This window comes from Oryzias latipes, chromosome 11, assembly GCF_002234675.1.
Source record: "Oryzias latipes chromosome 11, ASM223467v1".
NCBI lineage: Eukaryota > Metazoa > Chordata > Actinopteri > Beloniformes > Adrianichthyidae > Oryzias > Oryzias latipes.
The window spans coordinates 24,238,812-24,266,121 of NC_019869.2; the positions used below are offsets into that span (position 1 = coordinate 24,238,812).

A 27,310-nucleotide genomic window follows, 5' to 3' on the forward strand; every position below is an offset into this window, starting at 1 on the left:
CGTTTTTTCGCCTCGGTGTGCACACTCACATTGGTGCCCTTTGTTTAGTCACGAGGCGTTAAACGTCGGCGAAAATCACCGGCGAAATTTGTCCCGGTGTGAACGGGCCTTAAGTCAAAATTTTTATAAATAAAACTAAAGTTCACACACATATGCATACAAACCAACAATTGTAAAGCATTTCATTCTGTCACACAAACTATTGTGCAAAGGTGAGCTGACACCTCTGCTCAGGTGGGTGTTTATGTTCTGCTGAGGTGGATGATGGAATGTAAAAAGAGGGAGAGTGCCCGGCCCCCCACACCAAGACCCCCACCGAAGCAGTAGCGGTAGCCAGAGCCCCCTGACACCGGAATGGTATAGCAGAGGGAATCCGCTCGCCGAGGAGTCCAGCCAGACACCCAGACCAGGGCTAGCAGGACCGCTGCAGGGGCCCCCAAAGCCTATGAGCAGGGAGGTACAGGAGCACGGAGAGTGCAGGCCCCACCCCAGCCAGGAGGATAGCCCTCCGAGGATAGCCCGGGGCCCCATTCCCAGAGGGTCCCCCTAGCCCCAGACGAACTGTCTGCTGCTGGAACCACCAACAGTATTTTGTTTTTTGTTTTTTTAAAGTTCAGAGAGGAGGACTTACTAGAACAGGACTGACCAACCCTGGTCCTCAAGAGCCACAACCCTGTCCATTTTCCAGCTCTCCCTGGACTGCTTGATGCTGACTACCTAAATCAGGTGTATTCATTTAATCGGTATGTGGTATCACTTGACTCGGCTAATCACCAGCAAACTGGACAGGGAAGACTGGTAAACAGGTAGAGTTGACCAGCCCTGTTCTAGTAAGCCTTCTATTGGGATCTATTGCAGTACTGTTTTCTCATGAATGAGGTAGCGTTTTGGTATCTGAATCGAATCCAAATTCTCCTCCGTATCTGCTGCAGATCAGATGTCAGATGAAAACTCAAATCAGCCTCGCTGCTCTGTTGGTGTCATTTATTAAGTCGTCCACTGATGCCAAAGCTCTCTTTGGCTGTAAACAAGTCAATAGTTTTTTAGTGGCTCTTTATTGAGCTCTGTCTCCACAGAGACACAGGGGCAGTCTGAGATAAAAGAGATGATTCAGTCGACCTATGATTAAGCAGCAAGTATGCACAGACTTATTGGTTTTGATTAGTACAGCTTGATGGATGCTGTCAGTCTGTGCAGGCTAAACGTCAATGAGAAAAACAAACTTCTGGCTTTTGTAAATGGGTTGTAGCCCCAGACTTTAAGAAAACACTTTAGAGAAACCAACAGTTTGATAAGTGGCTCCTTCAGCCAAAGATATGGCCTTGTTTTGAATAACAGTTAGTTCACATGCCAAGGATGGGGCATCAAATTGGTCCAATGTCCTATCCATCGCCCTATGGTTGCTTGGCGTGCAGCTATCCATCAGACGGCACTTGTTGGGTTCTGACATCACGTCTGAGTGCCTTTGCCTGTAGGCAGCAGCGGGAAGGAGAGACACTTTAATGTGATACAACTGAGACTAATCAAAAGACATCATCATTATAAAGAGCGCATACTCTCTGACAACCATCTCACCACCAACTCTCCCAGTTTTAGATGACATTAATGTATAAAGTTGATTTTATGACCTGAAAATATCATCAATGATTAGTTCCAAAGCCTCAGCACAAAGCAAACTGATCCATTTTAATAGACAGGATCTATGTTAAACCTCCTCCAGGAACAAATCAAACACCTAGCTCTTAAACGAGAAAAAATTACCCAATAATCATCAAAGTAAAATAAAGTTAATCTCTTAAAAAATGCTTCATTGACTCTTTAACTCTTTAACAGCAAAGCTGTTGCTGGCGACAACAAAGTAACAGAAGCTCTTTGAACTACAGTAATTCTTTGACTGTTAACGCAATCAACGTAATTCTAATGAATTTTGATGCGGAGATGGCACGGGAAACAGAATCAACTGCTTTGTGCAGTGCAGTGTTGCATATCAGCACAAAGCTTCTTTTCTATGCTTGAGAATACGTTGAACTTACTTTATTTGCATAGAAATTAAAGAGTCGCGGTACTATAAAAAACACCAACACTGGGGCTTAAGTTCCAGTGTTAAAGGATTGACGCAATTGTTTACATAATATTGAGTTTGTGTCTGTAAAGCTGCTACTTTTTACACCCAGATGTATGCTAATACCCGCTGTAAACCTTTCATGGTTCGCAACCGGTGAGAAATGTCACCTGAGAACTGGTGCAAACCAAACAAAACAACTCTGGTTGCTTCCTTTTTTTTTCTTACGTTTTAACTTTGATTTGGATCTAGTCTGCTGGATTGCCTGGTGACCCGTTTAGTCCGCCTTCACCCAAAAGTAGCTGGGATAGGCTTCAAGAAGCCTGTGACCCCGAAAGGGATACGTGGGTTTGGAAAACAGACGGATGGATGGATAGTCTGCTGCATGGCGCTTATCAGCATTTGAAAACCCGTTTTTTTAGTGATGACTTGTCTTCTTCACATAGAAAACAAATAGAAGTGGTTTGCAACAGAAATGCTAAAATTATGGCATTCATTTAACAGCAGCTAGCTAGTGGGACTACTGGTCAAAAATACTGATTTTTCTATAGTGTACCTATTGTCTCAATTCTGTAAAAACGGGAGGTGCAAGTCTGTTGTCTTGTGTGGCCAATAGGAGAAGTTCTGAAGGTTTGGAGGTTAAATATCTTTCTCAGGAAAAATGAATGTTTGAGAGACTTAAAGCTTTCTATTACCTCTGTGAGTGCTGCATTTCAGGCAGTTCTTTTATCATCCATCTTCTATTCCCACTTGGTCCAATGCATGGTCACTTAGGTTGAAGGAAGGATCCATTGTACCCCAGTTCATCAAGGCATTCCTTCATCCTTTTTGTTTCAAATGAATCACTATTCTTTCAGGAGAGGCTCTGCCTCCTCACGGGGGAATGGACCACCCTCTGCTCATGTTAATGTATTGTTGTTGTCAGTCATTTTCAAAAGGTGTGCTGTTGATTCTGTAAGGGGGTACAGAGTCTTGACTCACTGTTGTACTCTCAGCAACAAGTTAGTTGACAGACAGAGAGGCACCCCATCCTGCCAGCAACAGCCTGAATCCTGCTCATATAATACACAGAGAAGACAAGAGAGCAGAGTACATCTTGTCCCTGATGATATGCCACTGCATTGTCACCAGGATCTGGCACCACAGGCCCCCTCTCCCTAACTGATGGCCATGTGAGCCGGTCCATTAGGAACCTATCCTCAGGGACATCAGACTTAGACATATTTATCTTCCTAATCACCATTCATGTAAAATGCACAGCTCTGTCTGAGCTCCCAGGCATCTTTTTATTAGCAGCAGCAATCAGCAAAGCAGCAGTTGGTCGAATGATTTGCCTTGTGGCTTCTTGGAATAAGAAAAATCTTTTCTATGGGATTTCCATGGCAAAAAAAGGGAATCTGATTTAATCTTTGCCATCTTAATTACTGTTTATGTAATGGTAACGCGGCTTTAATATACGATTAAGGGGGTGAAAAAACTCAATTAAATCTTAAAAAAAAATGAAGGAACTGTAAAGAAAACCCCAACATGGAGTCTGACCTAAAAAATGATCCATTATGGTTTCTTGGCTGCAAATGTCGAAGCTCTTTTTTGATTTTGACTCATTCAATAGACCAACTATGATGAGTTTAAGATTAAAAACACAGAAAAAAGTATTTCTTTATCATCATTATCATTTATTTATTGTTTTTTATTTATTAGCTTTGCTATCTTAACCCATTAGCTGTTTTGTGTTATTGTTATAAACAGGATGCACTTGTGTATAGTGGTGCACAAAAGTATTTATCAGTCACTGATTCTGCAAGTTGTCCCACTTAAAATGCTGAGTTTGGTCTCTAACATTCATAATAGAAACACTTTAACTGTAAGGGACAGCATGTAAAAAAACCAATCCAGGAGAGAATTTATAATTCTTAAAATAATGAAACAAACAATAAATAAGTCCTCCAGTTTGTGGGACTCGTACGACTCAATTCTTAAGTCCCTGTCTCCCCGTCTAAAAGTGAGAGAAATTTCACATTTGAGTCTCTTAAACTACAGATAGTAACTTTGTTAACCTTGTTATCCTTAACCTGCTGTGCTATTTGTTTAAAATTGTTCTTGTTGGGCAGAATAATCAATCACTGAAATGCTGATTTTGCAGGTTTTCCCATCTAAATAGTAGTTGACAGTCTGTCATCCTGATGGTTGGTTCATTTGAACAGTGAGATATAAAAATCACAAAGAAAATCAAGAAATCCACTTTAAAGAATTTAAATACTTTCATTTGCTTTTTTTTATTTTTTAGATCCCCCTAGTAACCGTTAAGCATTTGATTCTTCTAATCAACCTGTCAACTGAAGTAAAGACATCTGTTTGAACTAACCGCTGTAGAAAAGACACCTATCCACAGAATCAGTCCATCAGTCGGACTCCAAAGTATCCAACATGGAGGAAAGACTAAAGAGTTTTCAGTGGATTTAGATTGTAGACCTGCACAAGACCAGAATGGACCACAAAACCATCAGCAAGAAGCTGGAGGTTAAGGGGACACCTGTTGGTGCAACATGACCATCAATCCACCTTTAGGTCTGGGGCTCCAAGTAGAAATATTATGGTCTGTTGGTGTTTATCTGCACAGGGGATACTTTACCGTGTGGATGGGCGGAGCCATGTACTGTCAAATCCTGAGTGAGAACCTCCTTCCCTGCTTAAACCAAAAGACTGGAACAAAATTCCTCCTACTGGTTACTAGGGGATCAAATATACTATATTACCAAAAGTATTGGCTCACCTACCTTGACTTGTAAATGAACTGAAGTGCCACCCCATTCCTAACCCAAAGAGTTCAATATGATGTGGGTCCGCCTTTTGCAGCTATTACAGATTCAACTCTTCTGGGAAGGCTGTCCACAAGGTTGAGGAGTGTTTGTAGGAATTTCTGACCATTCTTCCAGAAGGTCATTGGTGAGGTCACACAGTGATGTTGGTGGAGAAGGCCTGGATCTCAGTCTCTGCTCTAACTCATCCTAAAGGTGTTCTATGGGGTTCAGGTCAGGACTCTGTCAGGTTCATCCACAGCAGACTCTGTCCTCCTTGTTTTTATGGATTGTCATGTTGGAGGAGTCTCCATTCTCACTTGGCACAATGCAGTCCCAAATGTACTGGTCTCCTGCCAACATGCAAACCCAGACTCCTCCATCAGATTGTCAGATGGAAAAGCGTGATCTATGACTCCAGAGAAGGCGTCTCCACTACTCTAGAGTCCAGTGATGGCGTACTTTACACTTTTGCATCCAACGCTTTGCATTGCACTTGGTGATGTGTGGCTTGGATGCAGCTGCTCGGTCATGGAAACCCATTCCATGAAGCTCTCTGCGCTCTGTACTTGGACTAATCTGAAGGTCACAAGTTTTTCTTTTTTCTTTAATAAAATCACAATCGGATAGAGCAGCTGAATGAACTGGACTTTCAGGTCAAAGGTACTCAGACTCAGTACGGACGTCCTGGTGAGTTTGCTCTAACTCCAAAACCAAAGGCGGGATTCCTTCAGGGGTTTAAAGAAATATTTTTGTTTTGGGAATTTTTACCTTTTGGGACGCTGCCTTTCAGACACGACAAGAAAAAAAAACCTTACTTAAATGAATTCTACAGATAGGTGTTACTGGTGGTGCCTCGTGGGACATGGAAATCCTGCCTCTGGTCTTCGGTCCATCAAGCTGCTGTGTGTCTTCCTTTGTTGTATTTATGTCTTGAATCCATAAATGTAACAAATGGGTGGTTTCACATTGATACTTTATATGCTGTTTTTTTTTCTTCACAAAACCTGTTTGCATGGCTAATTGAAGTATTTTTAAGTCTCTGTTGTGGTCCCCATCCTTTTAGAGGTAATACATTACTTTAATCTGGGCTTTCCTGCTAATCTTGTTGTTTCTTTGCCTGGGAAGGTGATGCATGTGTTCAGTCGGTTGGTGTTGTTGCTGCCGGCTCACTTCTAGCACTGCCAGCTCATTACGGTAGGACCTATATTTAGCTCAGTGTGATGGAAAGAGGCTCCTAAGGGGACTGAGGACAGAGCAGAGGGGTGGAGGATTGAAAAGAAGTGCAAGCTCAGGGTTCGGCGTCGGTCAGAAAAGAGGAGCGGGCCTCACACAGCTGCTTTTCCTCAGGAGGATCACACTCAGGCCTTTAGTTCCACACAGACAACCACCAAATCATACAGCGGCATGGATCACAGCACCTGCCAACTCCAAAGAAAAAGGGACTTTTCTTTCTTTCTTCTTTCTCTCAGCCAGCTATCAAATGTTTCACTACACACAGGTGTCCCAAACTGTTTGCAAGTACGAGGAAGGCGATCACAGCCGGTCCTCTGTCCTTCTCTGACAAACTTCCAGAAAATAATCAAGGAAGAAACAAATGAGGGAGAGGAAACTGAATATATTACATCCAGCCAGAGTCTCTGCTCAGGAAATCCGACTGTTTTGAGTCCGTCACTTCAAATGATGCTCTTATTAACACGCTGCTCCTTTCATTCCGTTGCAAGCACAGCGTGGGTCTCTGCTTGACAAGGCAGCTGTGGCTTCTCCAAGCAGATGGCTTCCAGTGCTCTGCTTCTGCATCCGTTGAAGCAATTGGAGGATTTCAGCATGAAGATTCTGCTTTTATGAGCATTCTGAAAGATGAAGTTTAATGACGTTAGGATTAGTTTTTGAGCAGTAATCGAATTTCATTTCTAGTCTACAAAAACTCTAGGATTCCAGCAGAAATTTGCTTGGAAAATAGATCTGTTCATTTTTTAAATATTTTTATTTTTGCAGTCTTCAGTTTCTGAAATTAACTGCGCACCTATAGTGGTAGAAAGTCAAGATCAAAGAATTAAACTTTTTGGAACTTAAATAAGAGGAATGCAGAAAAATCCATCTACGGTAACTCTTGCTGCTTTGAAGCTCATGCTCACTACACTTCAACACATCTGAGAGTTTTCTAAAGAAGCAAACTTTTCCATTAGTTTTCTTAATCCACAGCTCATAAATTGCCCAATGTTATTTTTAACTTATGCCCCTAAACACACATCTCAGGACAATGGAGCTCTGTGGAAATCAAGACATTGGCATTCATTCAATAACCAAACACAAATATAAATTATGGTACATTTTTTAGGAAAAACATCTATGAAGAATATAATAGATAAAAAAGTTTGTTAAAAAAAAGTTGCTTTAGTTCGTGTCTAAGTCAAAGTTGCTAAATCAATTTGAGTTTCAAGCAACACATCCTTTCTGTGCTTTATTGAGAGAGATGAAGGGTAATATCACTGAATGGTTTTCTTCAGGAAAACGCTGCTGGGTTTCTCTTCAGGCAGCAGTTCTGTCATTATCTTGTAATGGGGCGATCGTCCAGCCAGCAGACTTTGAGTTATTCAGCTTTGGCTCCCGTCTGCTGGACGATAGGATGAGTAAAAAAGAATCCAAGTGTAGTTAATTTTTGTTCTGCAAAGGCCCACCGGTGCCTCCATCAGCAAAATGTTTGGGGTGATATATGCTGCACAGGGGGGATTTGATGGTCCTTTTACCCCCCCCTTTAGCTCCTCCACCTGACTCAGCTTGTGTTACTCACCATTAGCTGCCACTTTTAATTTTCCCATCTTTCCGATTTATTTTGGCCACTCCCTTTTATACCCCACCCTGGTTCAAAACCTCTCTCTTAGTGACTTGGTGGCATTTTTAGTGTCTGTTTCCCCTCATCAGAGTTTCAGATCCCACCCACTTCCTCCAATCATCATATTGCTATTGTTGCTCACTCTCCAGAGGTAAATTATTAATTTGTAACCACCTGTTTTTGTTTATTTCCATAGACGAGGATAACACACAGACTGTCACTATTACCCTCCATGTGCAACATGAACTGCTAATGAAAGTAAGACTGATAGAACTTCATGGCATTGATGTTTTCTTACAGAGCCTGGAGGCAGTGCTGAAGTTCAAGTACTCTGGGGGTGCAGGCAAAGTGGAGGGCTACTACAGGGAGCTGTCTTTGGGTGTCCATGTCAATGTGGAGCCTTCGCTGTTTTTTACCAGAGTCAGCACTTTGCCGGCTACCAGGTAACACACACTGACATGCTCACTGCACTTTCCTTACACTTCAGTCTTCTTGGGCTCCATCACCTCTGTTGTTCATTTGTAACGTCATTTGATGTTGTGCCTCATGGTCTCATGAAGGACCTTAAGGGTCTCTGCAGCCCTGAGGCTCTCCGGTAGGCTGCTCCACATGCGAGGGCTGGAATCGTGGAAATAGACCTCATCATGTGTTTTGGTCCTCAAAACACACATTAAGCCTGACATGGAGGAGGCCAAAAATAACTCTCCCCATTCCCCATACTATCAATTGGAATATTTGGAATTCATTGGATTAGAACAATTTCTTTTTTCTGTGGTCAATGATTCTTGGCTTTTCTAGCCCAGTACTCAGTGGTGCTTTTTAAATAAACTCAATGGAAATGCCTTTAACAGTAACATGACAGATTATGTTCACATTGTATAATATCAGTATTCATTTGCTTTTCTGTTTGGCTACTTTTTGCAGTAGAAATGTAGTAGAAATGCAGTAGAAATGTACTGGATAGTGTATTTTTAAGTAATGACAGCCTGAAAATGCTTGACATGTGTAATGAGCAGCTCTAGCTCTACCTGACTGGATGATACCTGTTATCGGAGCTGTTAGTCCAGCAGTTCCAGCAGTTCTTTTTTTCACCCTGCTTTGGATTTAACTGCTGTCATGCTGTTGGTGTTTTTAGCTCTTTTTAACACTGTAAGATGAGCGGCCATGCCAGCAGAGAAGTTGTTTACATGTGGTAGCAGCTGATTGAACTTCTAACAGCCTGAACACTGCCTGGAGATCCCTAACCTCTAACAAGCGCAGAAAGAGAGGCTGTGAATTCAGAGCAGCAGCAAAACCGAGAACAAGAAAGAAAAGCGTTAGTTTCCTCGGGTGGAATAGGAAATACGAGATCCCAGCAGCAAATGAACAAGCTCAAGTGATTCATGGAGACTTGACCTCAGAAACACATTACAGGTGTGGAACAGCTCTCCACCAGGCTTTGTGGGTAAATAGAAATAACAGAAACGGTGGTAAGAAACACTAAACACACATCATGAGCTGCTCACTCCAGCTATACACACTAACCACAATGGATTTGATGATCTGCATGAAGCTAAAAGATCATTGGTGTTTGTCCTTCTGTCTCAGGACTTCCTTCAATTGTTACTGTTTTTCACATTTCTTTCCCAGCCATTCTTGTTCATGATAAGTTCATGAATCCGGGTCAGGTATAGTGAGGGGGTCACTGTGCATGCACAATATTGCACAATAATTTCTACCAATACTCTAATACAGTGCTTCAATGTCGCACAATATTTTCACTGAATGGCGTGTCCAAGGATTAAGTGGGCATCTGATTTATTTGTTGATTTGTTTATTTTAGCATCCAGTTTCTCTTATGCTTTTTTGTCTGCACACCTGCTAACATTCAATTAAACCAATTCATTTTCCTTTGCGGCCATCACCCCGCTGCAGCCAGGCTGCCTAAACCTGGCCCTCAAGATTCACCACCCTGCCTGTTTTCCACACCAGTTGGAAGTGTTGCTGTTGTGTTTTATTTTAGTCTTACACTATTTGCAAATTAATTAATCCTTGTCTTGACCTTTCCCACTTTTCTATTCGTAAAAACCACAATGTTTCTTTTTACTTAACTTGTTTCCAGATGAGTAAATCACACTCTCCATACCTAAACGAAATCATTGTTTTTGTACCGGCCGTTCCGTCACACAGCCACTACATACATTTTGTGCATATTGCATGGATACAGACTGGTCATATGTAAATATGCATAGAAAAAGTGAGAAAAGAACTGGTTCTTTAAATGAAAATTTCACAGATGTATCACGAATCAACCATGTTAAAACCCCAGAAGAAGTACTAATAAACCACTCAAAGAACATATAAATCGATGCAGAAGATGGACCGTGCGTGATTATTGCGCTGTTTATATGTAATTTGTTAATGACTCATGCATCAATTGCATAACTTTAACGTGACGTGACGTATACGCGATATAAAAGTTATACATCGGTGGTACATACATGAAACGTCCTTTAGACATTTGCGGAACAGTTGTGGAAACAAGAAATTTGCGTATGCATCTAGAAAAAATTACACACAATTGTGAAAGATTTACATAATAAATGCATATAAACAATGTAAAATACAACTAAAATGCTTAATTCTAAACCGCCCTAAAATTTCGAACAGCTCAAAATCGACATCTGTGCACAGCGGCGAATGACGAAACACTTATGAATTACGTATATCACGCATGTATCACGGAAGACTCGTACGTGGAAAATGCGCTAAACGAACGTAGTGGTTTTGAGACACGATCTTACGATGGTTGTACGAAACTTTAATGTTCCTCCTACGCTTAGCAGCTGCTTTTTCTAATTGTTTTTTTTTACATATACAAATCATTGTTGAATTGACACGTGTCTCATCAAAATCAATTGAATAATAAAAGCTAACCCCTTCATCGTTCAGTGAAGACATTTCCAAGGTGAAGGTGAATTGGCCTTTCTAAAGAGTTTGTCCTCATAAAGCATTCTGCTGTTTTTACAGATGTTCACAGCTGGTTTTGGTCCTCAAGGTTTAGGTTTTGTTTTTGTGAATTCCCAACAGTCATCCCTTATGGAAGGACAATTGTCGGTCAGAGGACTGGTACTATTGATTGTTTCTGTTGCTACAAGGTAAAAGAGAATTTAAAAGCACTGGTATGAAATAGCCTAATGATGCTATAACTGTTCCCTTCGATCTGTCATTTTCATCCCTTCCCTTCTCTTCCATCAACAACCAAAGAGTTTCTTTAGAGTGTCCTTCAGGTTTTCCTGCCATTCAGGTTGTATATTTAATGTCCTCAGTGTTCTAACTTCCATTAGTGTCTGCTTTACTTCTTCACTTTCATTATCTCCTCAGCCTGGTGGGCATTGATTTTCTGCTCATCTGTTTTGCTTTCTGTCACTTGTCATGTCTTCACCTTTGCTGCTCTTTGTAGCCTCATTCTTGCTTTTGCAGTTTATTCGGGTTCCTCACATGTTCTTCTCACTTTTTACCTTCATCTCCTCTCTGGATTTCCTCATGAAATTTGGCCTTTTTATTCTCCATGATTTAACCTCATACCATTTTCTAATATTATTTGCTATGAAACAATCCCAGATCACCTGAGCTCCTGACCCTTTTTGTCTGTTTTCAAGCCAGATCTTCTCCTCGGGTAACAGACTTTGCTGGTTTCTTTTTACTCAGACTGCAGATGTCAGTTTCTGTACTGTTTGTGTACTCGTGGGCGGAGCTTAGGGTGAATTTGTTGCCATTGTAGTTATGGGTTAAAAAAAAACAATTTCTTTGTGTTTTAAATTAGATTTTATGTCTTTATTTAGTTAAAAAATAAAATATTTCCATTAAATTCAAACGGAAATGATGATGTTTGCATTTGGTTTAAAACATTTTAAAAGAGAACTATTAATCATTCATATTTGGAATTATGCCCTTGTGTTTGTCTAGGGGAATGTTTCAGCATAACACAAAAGTAGCCTTACTCAGACTTTAAACCAGCAAGAAAAAATACATAAAAACTTCTCAACAAAAAGACAAATAGGGGATATACATAAATTATAAATAACGAACAACATTAACTTGAGGAGGCAAAGAAGCAAAAGGCCTCAGGGTGAGCTTAAGGCCAAAATGACAAACAAAACACACCAATCTAAGTCCGCAAATCTCTTACCAGAAAATGAAGAAAAAGAGAAAATAATGACAAATACTAAACTCCCTGGACTACCACAAGCAGGAAAAAAACAAGTGCTGAAGAAAATGACCGATCATCCCCTACTACAGTTTTGCTTTAGATACAATTAACACCAAAAAGAACTGAAGACAGCAGGCCAGACAAACACAAAGACATCCACAGAAAAACACAGGTTTAAAAAATTAACAGTTTTTTAGAATTTTTTGTTTTTAATATATATATTTTTTTAAATAATTATCTGTTTTATGTAACACAGTCTTATAAGTAAAGGTTAATGACTGACGAAGTGTGCATTATCACTTATAAAAGAAATAAATATTAACCAGTTTTTAGTCCTTAATTCTTGTTTTTTATGCTGTTTGGATCGCTTTGTTCACGAAAAGCGGACCATTTGTTACTTGGTGCGGCGCGTTGTCACGGTAACATGACAAGGCGCCGCACTACCGGTGCAATCAAAATTTGATGATATAAAGCAAAATATAAATGCTGATCGTCCCAATGGGTTAAATAAAGCATCAGTTCAGAGAGAAAGTTCACCTCTTACTGGTTGTTTTGTCCAGATGATGAAGCTAAAGTTTGTTTTAGAAAAGCCAGTGCAGTGAGACAGAACATTTATGCTATTTGACCGGAACTACTTTTTTAGGTATGGTATATCACTGTGGTATATCACTGTGGTAAATCACTTTTCAACGCACATCCAGCAGCCAATCAGAATAGAGTATTCACCCGGACCATGGTTTAACAGTTTGTATTGGTGTGAACGGTCCAAAGGTTTTATTTGCCAAGTCCAATAGAGGGAAAAATCAGCAATGGTTAGAATATTTGCTATCAGAGATGAAATCAAAGACTTTTCCATCTTCTTTGAGTCAGAGAGTCAAACCATCATTTTCAGGCACTTTGAGTTTTGTCAGGCAGAAAACAGTATGTCTGAACAAACTACCTTTGAGTAATTTGATGTGTCCAACTAGCACTCTACCTACCTATAGACACACTGCACCCTGGTCGGTCAGTCCCTTTTAGGTTAGTGGACTTTTAAAAACATTTTTCTTTAAAACAGTAATAATAATAATGACAACAATATAACGTTTCTCTCTGTTGGGAAAAGCAAAGGGATGGCTCCACAATCTTTTCTCATTTTTTTAATTGATTTTCTGACATGTTGTCCATCCAGTTATTATTATTCCTTCTTCCATAAAGAAAGATGTCATTAAATAAACAACAGCAAACATATTTGTTGGAAGCTCAGTGACTTTTTTTGACGCTGTGATGAGTTTGTTCTCCTCTTCACTGGAACGCTAAACCGGGAGATCCTGGCAGCAGAGAGAGTCTCTGATGAGGCTGAACAATAGGACAGAATATGTCGATTATTGTTGTCGTCACTCCTGCAGAGGGCAGTTTTGACGCTGGACATCACTGTGATGCGTTGTCGTGGTCTCCAGAAGCTCTGAGCCCTTTTATTATTTGCTTAGTGAGTTGCCGTGATTGCATTCATCCCAGTTTCTTCTGACAGGACCTTGGATTGGCCCCCACATATCATTAAGTCGAACAGACAAAACAGACCGTCAGAATCTCAGACCTCACCTCACCTCAACCCACTTTCATTTGTTTGCTTTTTTATGCTTAATTATTCTAAATGTCAACCTCAAAAAAAGGAGACAAACTGTAAAAGGCACTAAAATTGCACTTGAATCTGGTCCTAATCCATAATTGATAAACCAGGTATTTCCAATAAACATCAATATAATTTTACCTGACTATTCTAAATGATATCTCTAAATCTAAATCTACTACATCAAGTCTAATTTTTCTTGTCTTGATAAACAAAAATATTTGAAAAGCTGTACTGCAGATTCAGGAGAGCTCTTGTGGCATTTGGTGCAACGTCTGTCAGTTATCCTCCTTTAAACCTGTGAGATGTTGACAGCAGAACACGAAAGTTTGTTTTGTCATTTTGCAACGGCTCCAAGCAGGTTTAGTTGGATTTAATCAAGGCAAGTGGTGGACTTGATGTGAGCAATCAGACTTAAACTGCTGCCTCATTTATGGATGGAAGATGGAGCTGAGCCTTCAGACACCCAGGGGTCGACGTCTTCATCGTTGTGCCTGACAGATTTTGTCACAATCGAGTCCTAATCTCTTTTCTATCTTCCTCACAACACCTTTCAAGTCTGAAATGATTCCATCTGTGCAGTTTCTTGAATGTATGAGCAAAAGTGTCAGCATTTTAGCTACAGATGAGCCAAGGAATGTTGTGCAGCAGATGTGGCCCCTGGGGAAAAATTCAACAGCAGATTGGTTTTATCTTGAAACAGCAGAAATTAGAGGAGGGTGGATTACAGTTTGGCTTCAACAGGCAGTTGTCATGTCCACTGCGCTCATAGGACATTCACGGGCCAGCACACTGGTCTGAGCCGTCTGAATGTCGTCATCCCCACACAGGTCAAGTCTTAAGATGTGACCCAAGTTCTTCATCTTGGTCACTTTGTTGAGTTTCTGATTCGACAAATAAAAAATTGGAAGTTAAACATTTTGTCCTACATTGTTCTAACATTATGCCAGAGGATGGCCACGCCTTCTGGTGTTCTGTCCTATAGATGTCCCTCAAAGAGGTCTGTGCTTGACTCTTACACAGCGGAAGACAACATCTTTTAAATCTTTGTTATACAGAGAGATCACTCGTGGACACAGAATTTCAGCCTCCTCCTGGAGCTTACCTGCTTTCATCTTGCTCAGTTTGGTCTAGAAGCAGTTGATGCATAGTGTCTCACACGCTGGTAAGACTGTTCCAGAGCCTGGAGGATTTTCCCCTGACTTTATGACACTAAGCATCCTCAGGATCCTTTTGGCATGAAGTGTCTGACAGATCTGTTCAAGAAAATGACGCTGCAATGAAGCTGCAGTGTTGGAGCTCCTGGTGATGCCTGCACCTGTGTGGTGCATGTAAAACGACGGAACAGACTGCTTCCTAATGTTTTCGAATAGAATTTGATTTTTGTGATTTATGTAGTGTCAGCACAATGACCAACATTTGAAAGCAATCAGGCAAATTGGCAAAGTTATCACAAAAATAATTTGGAATCAAAGAAGATAATTCATGATTAGTTATAATTTAGCTTTACATACGTTTTTAATGTAATTTAATTATTTTTCAAAGTAGCCAAATCTGTAGCAAATAATACGATTAAAAAAAAACAACGATTTTAATCAAAGCACACGATGCCTTAAAGTCCCCCTTTGATGACAATCATGTTTTTTGAGTTTTTGACATGTACTTGTGGTGTTTTTCTTATAAAAGAGAATAAATGTCATAAAAATAGTAATTTATTTATTTGCATTTCTGAGTATTTCTCCTTTTAAATCGCTGTCAATCAAAATGTTGCAAAGACGCTAAATTTGAATTCATGAGCTGTTGTGACGTCACTACGGCCCAGGAGCGTATGCGTATTTCACAAGCCCTTTGGCATTTTCCAAAGACCTTTTCAGCACAAGTGAACCTCAGGACAGGATGTTGGTGAACCAAAAGAGTGAGACAACAGATGTTGAAGCTGTAAATATCTCCAAAATTGATTCAAAGGTATTTGGTATTAAATAATGAGGTCGTTGAAAGAGTTCAAAGTTTGCCCTTCGTACCATACACCCAGCAACAAAACGCCCCCTCTTCACCCAAGGGCCTTAACAAAAAGGGGATTTGTCGATCCACAGACTGGGGTTACACCAAACTGTGGCCATAGTATGAAGGTGTGCAAAAGCCTAGTATAGTAACATTTCTTTTTCAAACAAACTGTAAAATAAGGGTGGCTTTGGGTGTTAACAGAGTTCTGTAGTGATAAGGTGTTGTGGAAGAAGTGGGTTGCACATCTGACTCTCAAGATTATCCCAATAAGGAGCTCTTTCCGGAGGCAGGGCCCAATGAATAATGTGTCTCAGACAAAACGCGTAGTGGTAAAGAGTTAAGTTTGGGACCCCTAACCCTCCCAGGTCTACCGGCCTCTAAGCTTTTAGTTATAAGTCTGGGACAATTACTGTTCCACAAACATTTATTGCACAGTCTATCAAATTGTCAAAAATAATCAACAGGTATCTTTATAGGAAGGGCCGAACCTGGGGGCAGTAATTGTCTAAATTACATTAACCTTTCCTGCAAGAGAAGCTGCAAGAGGTTGTAACACTAGAGCAAATACAAGAGGGCTCAAAGGACAGCCCTGCCAGCCTCGTACCCCTGAAAAGTCCAAAGGGCTTTGAAGTAGCCCGGTTGGTAGAAACAGAGGCTCTTGGATCTAGCCCCAATTCCAGCTTTCTGACTTTGTTCTCAAAGCTCTGCAGCTTAAATAGTCATCCTTCCTTATTAGCTCCAGCTCATCTTCCATACTTAAACATTTGGAAAAATGTTTCTCCTCATATGCAGATCTCCCAAACACTTCTAATACAAACTTGCATTCCCTTTCCTTCTGTGCAGGTCTCTTGTTGATTCATTATTCCTAATGAAACCAGCCATCATTGTAAATACTTTATGGTGAATGCTGACCTTCTGTTTAAAAGCTTGGCTTTGATTGTGTGCTTGAAAATAGAATACAATGTGCTGAGTAAGCTTTTGAGTGACTAAAAATAATCCAAAAGCAGCTGAACCCCAAAACACAAAGTGCTGACTGAGGCCTTTCCCTGTTGTGTGCTGAGAAGAAGTCGATGTGTTTTTGTGCCGAAGCAGACCAGCAATTATTGATTCCAGTTGGCAGAACTGGCTGAGTGGATAAGCAGTTATTGTCCTGCCCTACAAAAGCTGCATACTCACTCTGCACTGACGCTTGGTTATTTTCCTGGTGCTGCATAAAAAGTCATTGGTGTTTTTGTTGCAGAAATACATTAATTTGGATCAGCAGGATCAAAATGTGGGTTTTCTTGTCTTCCTTCCCTGCCTCTGACCCATAATGACCCCGAAAATGGTCGCTGTGGAACCAACACCTTCCAGGAATACAAATGTTAGTGCTAAAGATCTGCAGCCCGCACACAAGAGTTATTCAGAGATTCATTAAAGGTTGAAAAACCATTAATATTTCATTGATGGTTGATTGGTTTTGAACAAAGAAGCAGGTTGAAATGCATCCCGGTCTGATACTGCAGCTCCCCCTCAGCCCAATGCTGTGTTCATGAAAAGCAGTTCAAAAATTCACTCAGAAATGGAGACAAATAGTTCAAAATGTTCTAAATTATTTAGTTAACTTAGCTCTCTGCGCAGAATACTTATCAAAATGATTGGATGTGGAAATTCAGTTATTACTGCTTCAAAGTCCTCAGCGTTGCCTTCTGCAGTCTCTGTGGCAAATAATCAGTCTATTCTTGTTTATTGTAGGGATTATGTTCTAAAAATAAACTGTCCAAGGAAAATTCCATGAAGTAATCAACTTTACTTTTTACACCAATTACAGATGTTCTAATACTGTAAAACTCCTCACTACACACATTATACACTTTTGTCAGACAGACATGAACATTTGCACTTTTTTTTCTTTAGTTTAAACTCACAAAGTTCATACTTTCATAGAAAAATGAATCCGGTTTTATAAACTGAAGACAAAGATCTGATTGCAATTGAAGACTAATGTAGATTTGCCAAGCTGTACAGGAGATGCAACAGATTTAGGAGATTGATTAAAATGGCCAATCAGGACTTAGAACATGATGTGCTGTCAAAAAAAAAAAAAATCATGCGAAATTGCACAAAAAATAAAACAAATTAAGTGAAATGCCATGAAAGGTGAACTGCAATATAGTAAGAGGGGGATACTGTACATTCACTCAAGCCTCAAGTTTCCACTGAGCGGATATAGTCCGATATAGTCTGGTTTAGAATGGTCCAGAGCATTTTCAGTAAAAGTTGGACCAACATAGTGCATGGCGGATGAAGCCATAAACAACAACAAAGATCATCCAGCAGCTCCTTTTTTCCGTTTGGCTTTTGGTGCTTCGTTTCTACAAAGCATTTAATGTTGCTTGAGAGAAGATTGAGGGCGACAAAGAGGAATACAGACGCTTTCTTGGAGGTTTCTTTAGTTGTAGTGAGCTTCAGCCAATCAACGGGTTTCAACAGTAGCTCCGCCTTAACCAAGCTATTCCATTTCTCTATGAACCTACATCCAAAGGGGGCCAAAAATGGTAGACTCATTAAAAACGAGGCATAAACTTTTCCCTCGTCAATCTTCAGACCTTTATGTAACGGAGCGGTCTCTGTTCCTGTACTTGGAGGTCTGATTGTTCACCTCAGCGACGCTCCATGCTGACGGAGACACCAAGACAGTAAAACTTATTCTGATTCATGAAAGACTTCATCAGCATGGAGAGAAGTATTTCATAGTAAACTTTTACAATTTGATTAAAGCTTTAATTTTGTTTTGAAATGTATAACATAATTGTTTCATAAGTTGTTTTGTAATTCTGCTCCGCATGACTGACCCACTTCATGTTTATTGTTCAGAATCCTGTGGAGATGTCAGATCTTCGGCTACAACGTCTGTGGTTGAAACCAAAGCCCCTTTAGTTACCTTCATACACAACCTAACACTCACAGCAGAACTCTGTGCTCTTCTATTGCTGACTTTTTCTTTCTACCTACAACATGATGTGTTATGAAAAGACGGTGAAACCGGTTTCACATTAATTACCAGACGCCTCATTTTCACACAATCATGAATTTAATCTGTTCAACATTCTGTCTTAAGCAACTGAGAGCAGTAAAAACATGAATCAGGTTGTTTTCATGGTTAAAGTTTGTTACAAACACAGACGTGATCCAAACGGACTCGCCAACCATTTTCTAACCTTTTAAAAGTGCATTCAAAGGGAAAAAGCGTCCGGTGCGACCTTTAGTATCTCTTTTAACGCCGAAGCATCCTTTCTGAAGGGACAAACACTAATCCCATCACTCAACTCCGTGGTCACATTAATAGCAAAGATATAACTGGTTAAAGCTGAGAATCATCAGAGACATGCAGACGGATGTTTTGGACACATTCTTGCAGAGATGCTCAGAGGAGCTTTTGCATCATGACAAGTCCTCATATTTTGGATTCTGCAGAATTTTTCTTTTCTTTTACTGTTCCTGCGCTGCAATAAATTTACCATAATAAGAAGAAAATAGGAGGCGGTACTTGTTTGTTATGGAATCAGAAATGTTGTATTTGTTAATATTCAGCCTGAATAGGAAGAGCGTCATCTACAAGTCAGGGTGTGCTGAAGAAAGAGGAGCTGCAGGTCTTTGGCATTAAGCCTTCCATTTTCTGAATTCTTTTCAGGCACCACCCAGAGTATTTTCTGTTATCTAATGGATAGAACATGTAAAATCTCCAACTGTGAAGGGCAAGAGTGAGCAGGAAACTGTGAGAAAATTCTGTCTAATGGAGAAAAGCTCTTCAAAGGTTGCTGAGAGGAGTGCAGGAAGATCACTGCAAAAAAAAAAGGAAAGACCGATCCGATTTTCTCAGATATGCCGCTTGGGATGAGACTTCAGGGGGAGAACTTTTGTTTTTACTTCAGGTCTTTAATGAGACCAAATAACATATAGCTTCTTTCTACACTTAAAGCCGTTATTGAATTTCCCCTCTGTGGAATTTTGTCTCTACATTCTTTTTCTTTATTAATTTCCATTTCCTGTCTGTCCTTATCAATATGGTTACGTGTTTATCACCTTCTTACCTCTGCAGACGCACATTTTGAACAGCTCGCTGGTCTCACACGACGTTCTGTTCCATTTGCACAGACAGTGTCTCCTTTCATCTGTTGAAGCTGGAAAAAACACCACCTACTCGGGGGTTAAAATTAACTCTTTGAAAATCCAGCATCTTGATCTGAATCACAAATGGGGCGTCCTCTGATCTGCATGAGAAAAGCAGGCCCCAGGATGATGTGGAAATGAGCTGCTTTAGTGAGGCCTGCCGGCCTGATGAAAGCACGGCCACCTTTCATGTTATGACAAGGACTGACGAGTACTTCACGCTGCGCCCTCTCTTTATCTGCCGGGTCCAGTGCATTCGCCATGCCTGTATTTTTTAGAAAGTAATCGGATCCTGATGAATAAACATTGTCTTTTTTTGGGGTAATGTAGTCGGCCTTTGCTGATGGTGGTGCTAAGATTTCTTTTTTGGAATTCTAGGCGAATGCATGGTGGAATGTTGGCATTAACCTTCTCCTGATGTTCTTCTGTCCTCAGCACCCGACAGTGTCATCTCCTGCTCGACATCTTTAACCCAACGGAGCACGAGCTCACAGTCAGCGCCAAGAACAACCAGGACCTGGTTCTGCACGCCAGCGAGTGCCAGAGGTGAGTGAGACACGGATTACCTGGAATGAAAGAGCATCATGAAAAGGATCTCCAGACCTTCAGTCCAGTCGCTGTACTTAACCACTTCCAGAGGAAAGCATTTAAACATGAATCATTTGAAGATGACCCATAAGAAACGTCTGTAAATTAAGAAATGAAGCTTGACTGAAAAACATGAAATACAAATTTAAATATTAAACTTTTTCTGGAATTTGACTTGAACCAAATCAAAAACATGAGTAATACTTAAAAAGTCATACAAGTTGAGGCAGATTTTTTTACTTTTTCTTTGCGTTACTCAGTATTGTTTTTCCTCTGATTGATATTATTGAAGGAAAAGCAAATCCTTTCTGTTAGTGTTTGGCGGCAAAATCCAGTTTTACTGCACTTTGTTTAATTTTGTAAGTAAGGGTTAAAGGCAGACTAAGTGTGCATTATCAGAAATTAACGCACGCCAAGAAAGCCTCAAGTCGGACAGCCATCATACCGCTTATATCATGGTCACTTACAAAACAAATAAATGTTCATTCAGTTTTTAGTACTTTATTCTTGTTATCTTTTTGGTTTAGATTACTTTTTACACAAAAAGCAGACTATTTGTTGCATTGTGCTGCGCGTTGTCATGGTAACATGACACGCCACTTAGCCGGTTGAGCCGGGACTGACATAGTAAAAGCGATATATAAGCTGATCGCCACGATGGGTTAAATAAAGCATCAGTTCAGAGAGAAAGTTCTCCTCTTACTGCTTGTTTTTGTCCAGATGATGAAGCTAAAGTTTGTTTTAAAGAAGCCAGTGTAGTGACATAGAACATTTAAGCTATGTGACCGGAACTACTTTTTTAGACGTACATTGTGGCTGTGGTATCACTTTTTAATCCACACCCAGCAGCCAATCAGAATGGAGAATTCACTATGGTATAAATCAATTAACTGAGTTACGACTTAAAAAATGCTAAAGCTGATCATTTTTAGAGCATATTCATCATTTACCTCCTTCTTCTTTTGTGTTTTTAGGACTTTATATTGTTTGATGCTAAATTAGCATTTGCATAGTCTCATTATATCCTTAAATAATTTCATAGTGAATGACAATAAGCTGGACGTTTTTAATACGTTTTACATTAAAAAAAGACTAAGAAAGTGAAGCAGAGTTTGTTGAGACGTGTGGCCATTTTCCCCTAATAGGGGAGCGCTCAATGGTTCAGTCCAAGCAGCCGATTACCAGGCAGCTCTCCAAAAAAATCACTCATGCAAAGGAACCGATCCCTTCAGACCTGCTAAATATCATATCTGACAGCAGAAACGGAATGGTAAAGCACTTCGATAAGAGTTTTGATTTACAAAGAAAAAGAAAACCTGACATTTTCAGTGTTTAAAATTCTCCAACAAAACGTCCTCCTTATGTTTAAAATACTTTTGCAGTAAAGAATCACGTGTTGTCACACACGTCATAAAAGTGCACGCCATTTACCAGAGATGGTATTTTCCAGCGTGATAGCAGACAGTGATTGCATGAGTCAGCAAAACATGCCAATTGAAGCAAAATGGCACCAAAAAGAATTTAAAAAACCCCCCAGAAAGACAGAAGATTAATCTGTCATGAGAATATTTGATTCTTTTGTCCCGCCTGTTACTTTCCTTGATCTGAATGATGCATCTCTGTGAAGACGCACTCATCCAGGGCTGTTCTAGGGCAGAAAAACATGTTTAAAAGTTCATCTGGACTGAGTATCTAAAGTTAGACATTCCTCCTCTCCTGTCTGAATTCTGAATCAAACAAGTCAAAGAACAGTTGTTTTCAGAGGTTCCTCAGACGGAGCAGTTTCAGCAGATCAGACACGTTCTGCTCCCTCAAGTTAAGGTTTTCAGGTTGTAAGTTGATGAAAAAAGACATAAACAGTAAAATCAACTGACCCTGACAAACTTTATGAGCAGAAAAACCCTATTTATGCTGCAAATAGGGTTATTTTCTTTATTTGTGGCAGAGGAGGTGGGGCCTGGTGTGTACTTGTGCATCATTTTTGTCTTTTATTTTGCACTTAGAAATCCTGTTATAGTTTAGTACTGAATCGTTTGATTGTGCATATGAACACATGTAACAGAGCTCCTCCGTCTGCTTCTCATCGCTGAAGTTCAGATCCCCTTCCAGAAACACTAAGGTTTAGTCCGCGTAGCTGCAGAGTAAAAAAATACCAAGCATGGCCTTACCTACTCTGTTAATAAAACAAAAGAAAAGTTAGAAAATGTTTCTGTCTACTTTTTAAATAATATAGTAATATTCTCAATAGGAACAAATAAGATTAGGAGGAAGACTTTGTTAATTCTTTAGCTTTGAGAGACAGGGCCTTCACACCTGCAAAGGTCCGTGCTCTGCAGAGTTCTGCCCGTCTTCCGGCTCCTTCCGGCCACCTCCAAAGAGGTAAATTAGGATTCCTGACGGCGTGGACTCAGCTGCAAGTTTGGGTGCAGGCGGGGGTACACAGCTGGTGACTCATACTCCTTTCTCCACAGGGGTGGGATGCTGTTATTTGAGGGGAATTAGGGGGTGGAAAGGCATCTTTTCAGACACAGCCAAACAGCTCAGCTCTCTTAAAATAATCCTCACTCAGGAGAAATGCAACTGCAGCGAATTATCACTGATATCTTCTGGAACAGAACAAGCCGGACTGAGTCAGATCACGTGCACTGATACTTTGCTTAACTGTCAACTCATGTTTCTCCTTATTTGTATTCTTCTTTATCTTTTTTATCTACTGTTGTGTGTTCTGGTGTTTATTGTCATTGCTCCTGGTGGACTGCTCACATTTTAATTGCCCAGAAAAATCTTTGAACCTGTCAATCTTGAATATCTTCAAAAAAACGAAAAAGAGGTTTTCATAACTGAGCATGTAGTATTTTCATATACTAATATCACTGTGTTTGAAAAAATCAAAGCAGAGGAGCTCAATAATGAGCTCAATCAATAATGGCACCTTTTCTATTCACTCTGTGGGCTGGACTGACTTTAAAACCCCAAGCAGTGCAGGACAACAGTCTGAAGACCAGAACGCTTTCAAGGCGACTCCTGCATCATAAGGTGCTGTCATCAGCTCGTCTCTGTAGTTTATGTGGTCATTTTCACACAGTGTTTGGCATCACTGTGTGATCGGAACCTGCAAGAGCGGCAGGGCCGCCTGGTAAGGTGGGAATAGCAGCACAGGTGGTGGGTCTGTCTACACACCTCACCGCAACAAAAAAAACAGACCCTCAACAAGGAATAAAAACACCTTCAAGCTTTTAAGTTCTTTTTTTTTTTTTTTATAAACCTGCATAAAAGATAAACTCTTATTTTTAATAAAGGAGGACCTGAGACCAAAATACCATTTTGTAAAACTGAAATGCATTAAGTTGGTATAACAATTAAATGACTGATGGAATACAATCAATATGAAGCAAAGACATATTTTAGTTTTTCTTTGCATTAATTTTAGTTCAGAGGAAATGATTTTGAGCTTTGACTCTAAACTGTTTGATGTACCTGAAGAATGACTGTAAACAGACTACTGAGAAGGTGTGTTGGGCATCTGGAAGAGACTGAAACTTTGACTGTATAACATAATTGTTTTATAATTTGTTTTGTAATTCCGGTCCGCATGACTGACCCACTTCATGTTTATTGTTCAGAATCCTGAAACGTCTTTGAATCTAGAAACAATCCCAGCGGGGAAGGAAGAAATGTTTTCAGGGCTGCTGGGTTTGACCATTAGACTCACAAAAGCAGTTCAGCACATAAATGAGGAGATGAAGTCAACAACATGAAACATTTTGAGTAAAGTGTCAAATGGGAGGAACGTCAGAACACTGAATTTATTGTATCATCTAATCACATGGCCTCTGTTCTCGTTAGTCTTGTCTCTGTTCTAAACTTGAATGTCTAAAAAAAAACCTCTGTTAATTTTATTATTTATGGTTTCAACCCCTTAAAGAATTATTTAAAGGTTTAAATGCAACATTTGTAGAATTGTTGACTGTGATTGGTGTTGACCTTGACTGGATAAGAGAAGTGACTGAGTGACAACCCCCCCCCCCCCCCAAGCCCAGAGTTCCAAACAGGAAGTTCCTGCTGACTCCTAGAAGCCAGAATCCCGTAGACTTCTGTGGAGAAATAAACAGCTGTTACTCAGTCATTCTTTTGGTCAGAATAATCATTCTGTGCTTTTTTTTTTAACATGTTTTTTTAACATGTCCAGTCCTATTTTTTAATTGCAAGTTATCTAAGTTGACCTGCAAAGACGGCTTCACAAAATGGCTTCACAGGCGAGGATATTGTGGCAACTAAGATTGCACCTAAATCAGCAATTTATACGATCATCAAGAACTTCAAGGACAGAGTTTGAATTCTTGTTAAGAAGGCTTCAGGACGTCCAAGAAAGTCCAGCAAGCGCCAGGATGGTGTCCTGAAGACGATGTGGGAGCAGAGGTCCACCAGTGCAGAGCTGCTCAGGAACGGCAGCAGGCAGGTGTGAACACATCTGCACGCACAGTGAGGCCAAGACTTCTGGAAGATGGCCTTGTGTCAAGAAGGGCAGCAAAGAAGCCACTTCTACCCCCAAAAAAACACCAGGGAAAGATTGATCTTCTGCAGAAAGGATGGTGAATGGACTGCTGAGGACAAAGTCGCATTCTCCAATGAAGCCTCCTTCTGAACGTCAGGAAAAAGGCTTGTCTGGAGAAGAAAAGGTGAGCGCTACCATCAGTCCTGTGTCACGCCAACAGCAAAGCATCCTGAGACCATTCATGTGTGGGGTTGCTTCTCATCCAAGGGAGTGGGCTCACTCACAATTTTGCCCCAAAACACAGAATAAAAAATGGTACCAAAGCATCCTCCAACAGCAAATTTTCCAGCACGATGAAGCGTCGTGTCATAGTGATAACTAAGTGGCTCGGGAACCAAAACGTTGACATTTTGGGTCCGTGGTAGGAAACTTCCCACATCTTAATCCCATTGAGGATTTGTGGTCAATCCTTAAGAGGCGAGTGGACAAATAAAAACCCGCTAATTCTGACAAACTCCAAGAAGTGATTCTGAAAGAATGGGTTGCTATCAGTCAGGATTTGGCCCAGAAGTGGATTGAGAACATGTCCAGTCGGACTGCAGAGGTCCTGAAAAAGAAGGGCCAACACTGCAAATACGGACTTTGCATAAATGTGATTGTCCATAGAAGCCTTTGAAACAAATAAAGTGCTTGTAATTATATTTGAGTACATCACAGAAACTGAAACAAAGTTCTAAAAGCAGTTTAGCAGCAAACTTTGTGAAAACTAAGATTTGTGTCATTCTCAAAACATTTGGCCATGACTGTATAATGCAGAAAAATAGCAACTTAATTGACTTCATTTCATTGGAGCTGGTAGTAAAACAATATATGGACGACATTACACTCTCTTAGACCAGTTCTCTAATAAAGTCAGTGATTAGAATTATTTAAAAAAACTGCTTTCCATTTAAAATGCTGACTGAGATTTTTCTGCTCTCAAACATCTGCTGTATTTTTTCATATAAAAACAGTGCATATATATATATATATATATATAATCTTAAAAGCATACTTGACCCTGTGCTTCCTCTCTGTTTGCACAGCTGTGTGAAGTTGAAGTCTTCTCTATATAATAGGAGAGAGGAAGGTGTGAATGGATGAATGATGAATGCAGCTTTAAAAGCACTTGAAGCGGTCAACAGCACCAAGAAGCTTTTGTGTAAATGCTGCATTTTTATCCAGGAATACATCAATTCTGAGGGGACTAATGTAAGGCTTTTGACATTCATACTGCATTCTGCTGAGACACATGTCGCTTTTTTCACCTCTGCAGTCATTCACAGCCCACTGCAAGTCAAATTTGATCAAAGATTGAAGGAAAAAGCATCAAACTGAAGGTTCGGCTTTTATGATTTTGCCGGATTTTTTTCTTGTGTAATTGTCGAAAGGGAGGTTAAACGGTTACAAACGCAATAGAAACTCTAAATATTCAAACCAAATTACAGCCTGCATTTAACCCAAGCATTTTTTAGAAGTTCAACTCATTTCTGATTCTGAGGCTTGTTTGTTCTTTGCAGCTCTTTTGAATTTAGCCCCTGGTCAGTAAGCAAAGGTACATTTTCAGGTTTTTTTATTTGGAGGTTCACAATGACCACAAACATCACTCAAAACTAGGAAATGCATGGACAAACACATTGTTTAGGCAAATGTATTCATTGTTGTATACCGATGGACATAAAAATAAAGTTCTGAAGGTGATTTTAATTGAGCGAAGAGCTAATGTAATAGCAGGTGGGTGGAAGGTGGGATCCAAATCAAATCAAATCAAACTTTATTTATTTAGCACTGTTACAACACAGGTCACTCAGTTCCGTTTCAGGGGAAATCGCTTTATTATTGCTACACAAACCAGGATGTTCACCCCACCGTCTGCTGAGCCGTGTTGTGCTCCTGACTCTTTCAGCGCTAACATCTCTGATCTGCTCGGGCACAAATGAGATGTCAGTCTCCAGAGGTTTTCTGCAGTCTTTATACAGGAATGTCACAGCAAAGCCTTTCATCTGACAGACCCACAAATGGCTGCTGTTGTTCGTTTTCCCCGACCGCTAACATGGAATCATTTCCGACGGTCTCCTTCATTTCCTTTCACAGCTACATAAGAAAAATGGTGAAAAGGCTTCCATGCATGAAGATGACAAGCAGTCCGAGCAGCTGTTAGAAAGACGTTCACACTGAAATTCCTCCTTTGATTCCTATTGTAATTGGTTTTAGATCAAGGCAGAGTGTGACTGACTTATTTATGCTTCATTTAATGTTACAGGATGAATCATTCTGATGTTTTTAAAGCATTTGATTTAACCACAATTTGGTGGACAGAATGTCTTCACCAAGGACTTAAATTGAGCATTTATCTAGTATTAGACATAGTGATGCAACGTTGACAATACAAATGCTATGATTTCTATGACTTGTTATGAAATATTTATGAACATGAATCAACTAAATATCAGAAGGCATAATATAAGAATACTATAGACAGATTATTGGGGGGGTACTCGGCCAAATAATGATTGCAGCTACCATTTATTTTCC

At 40.1% G+C, this 27,310-nt stretch overlaps 1 protein-coding gene across 2 annotated transcripts in view; it reads left to right on the forward strand.

Annotated features, from left to right (window-relative positions):
* trappc9 (trafficking protein particle complex 9) overlaps positions 1–27,310 on the forward strand; it is a 169,238-nt gene that overhangs the window by 79,459 nt on the left and 62,469 nt on the right. For both annotated transcript variants that reach the window (XM_023960197.1, XM_023960198.1), the window contains 2 exons: positions 7,997–8,139; positions 20,089–20,199. In XM_023960197.1, the coding sequence (XP_023815965.1) occupies positions 7,997–8,139; positions 20,089–20,199 (254 nt within the window). The remainder of the gene's footprint in view (positions 1–7,996; positions 8,140–20,088; positions 20,200–27,310) is intronic.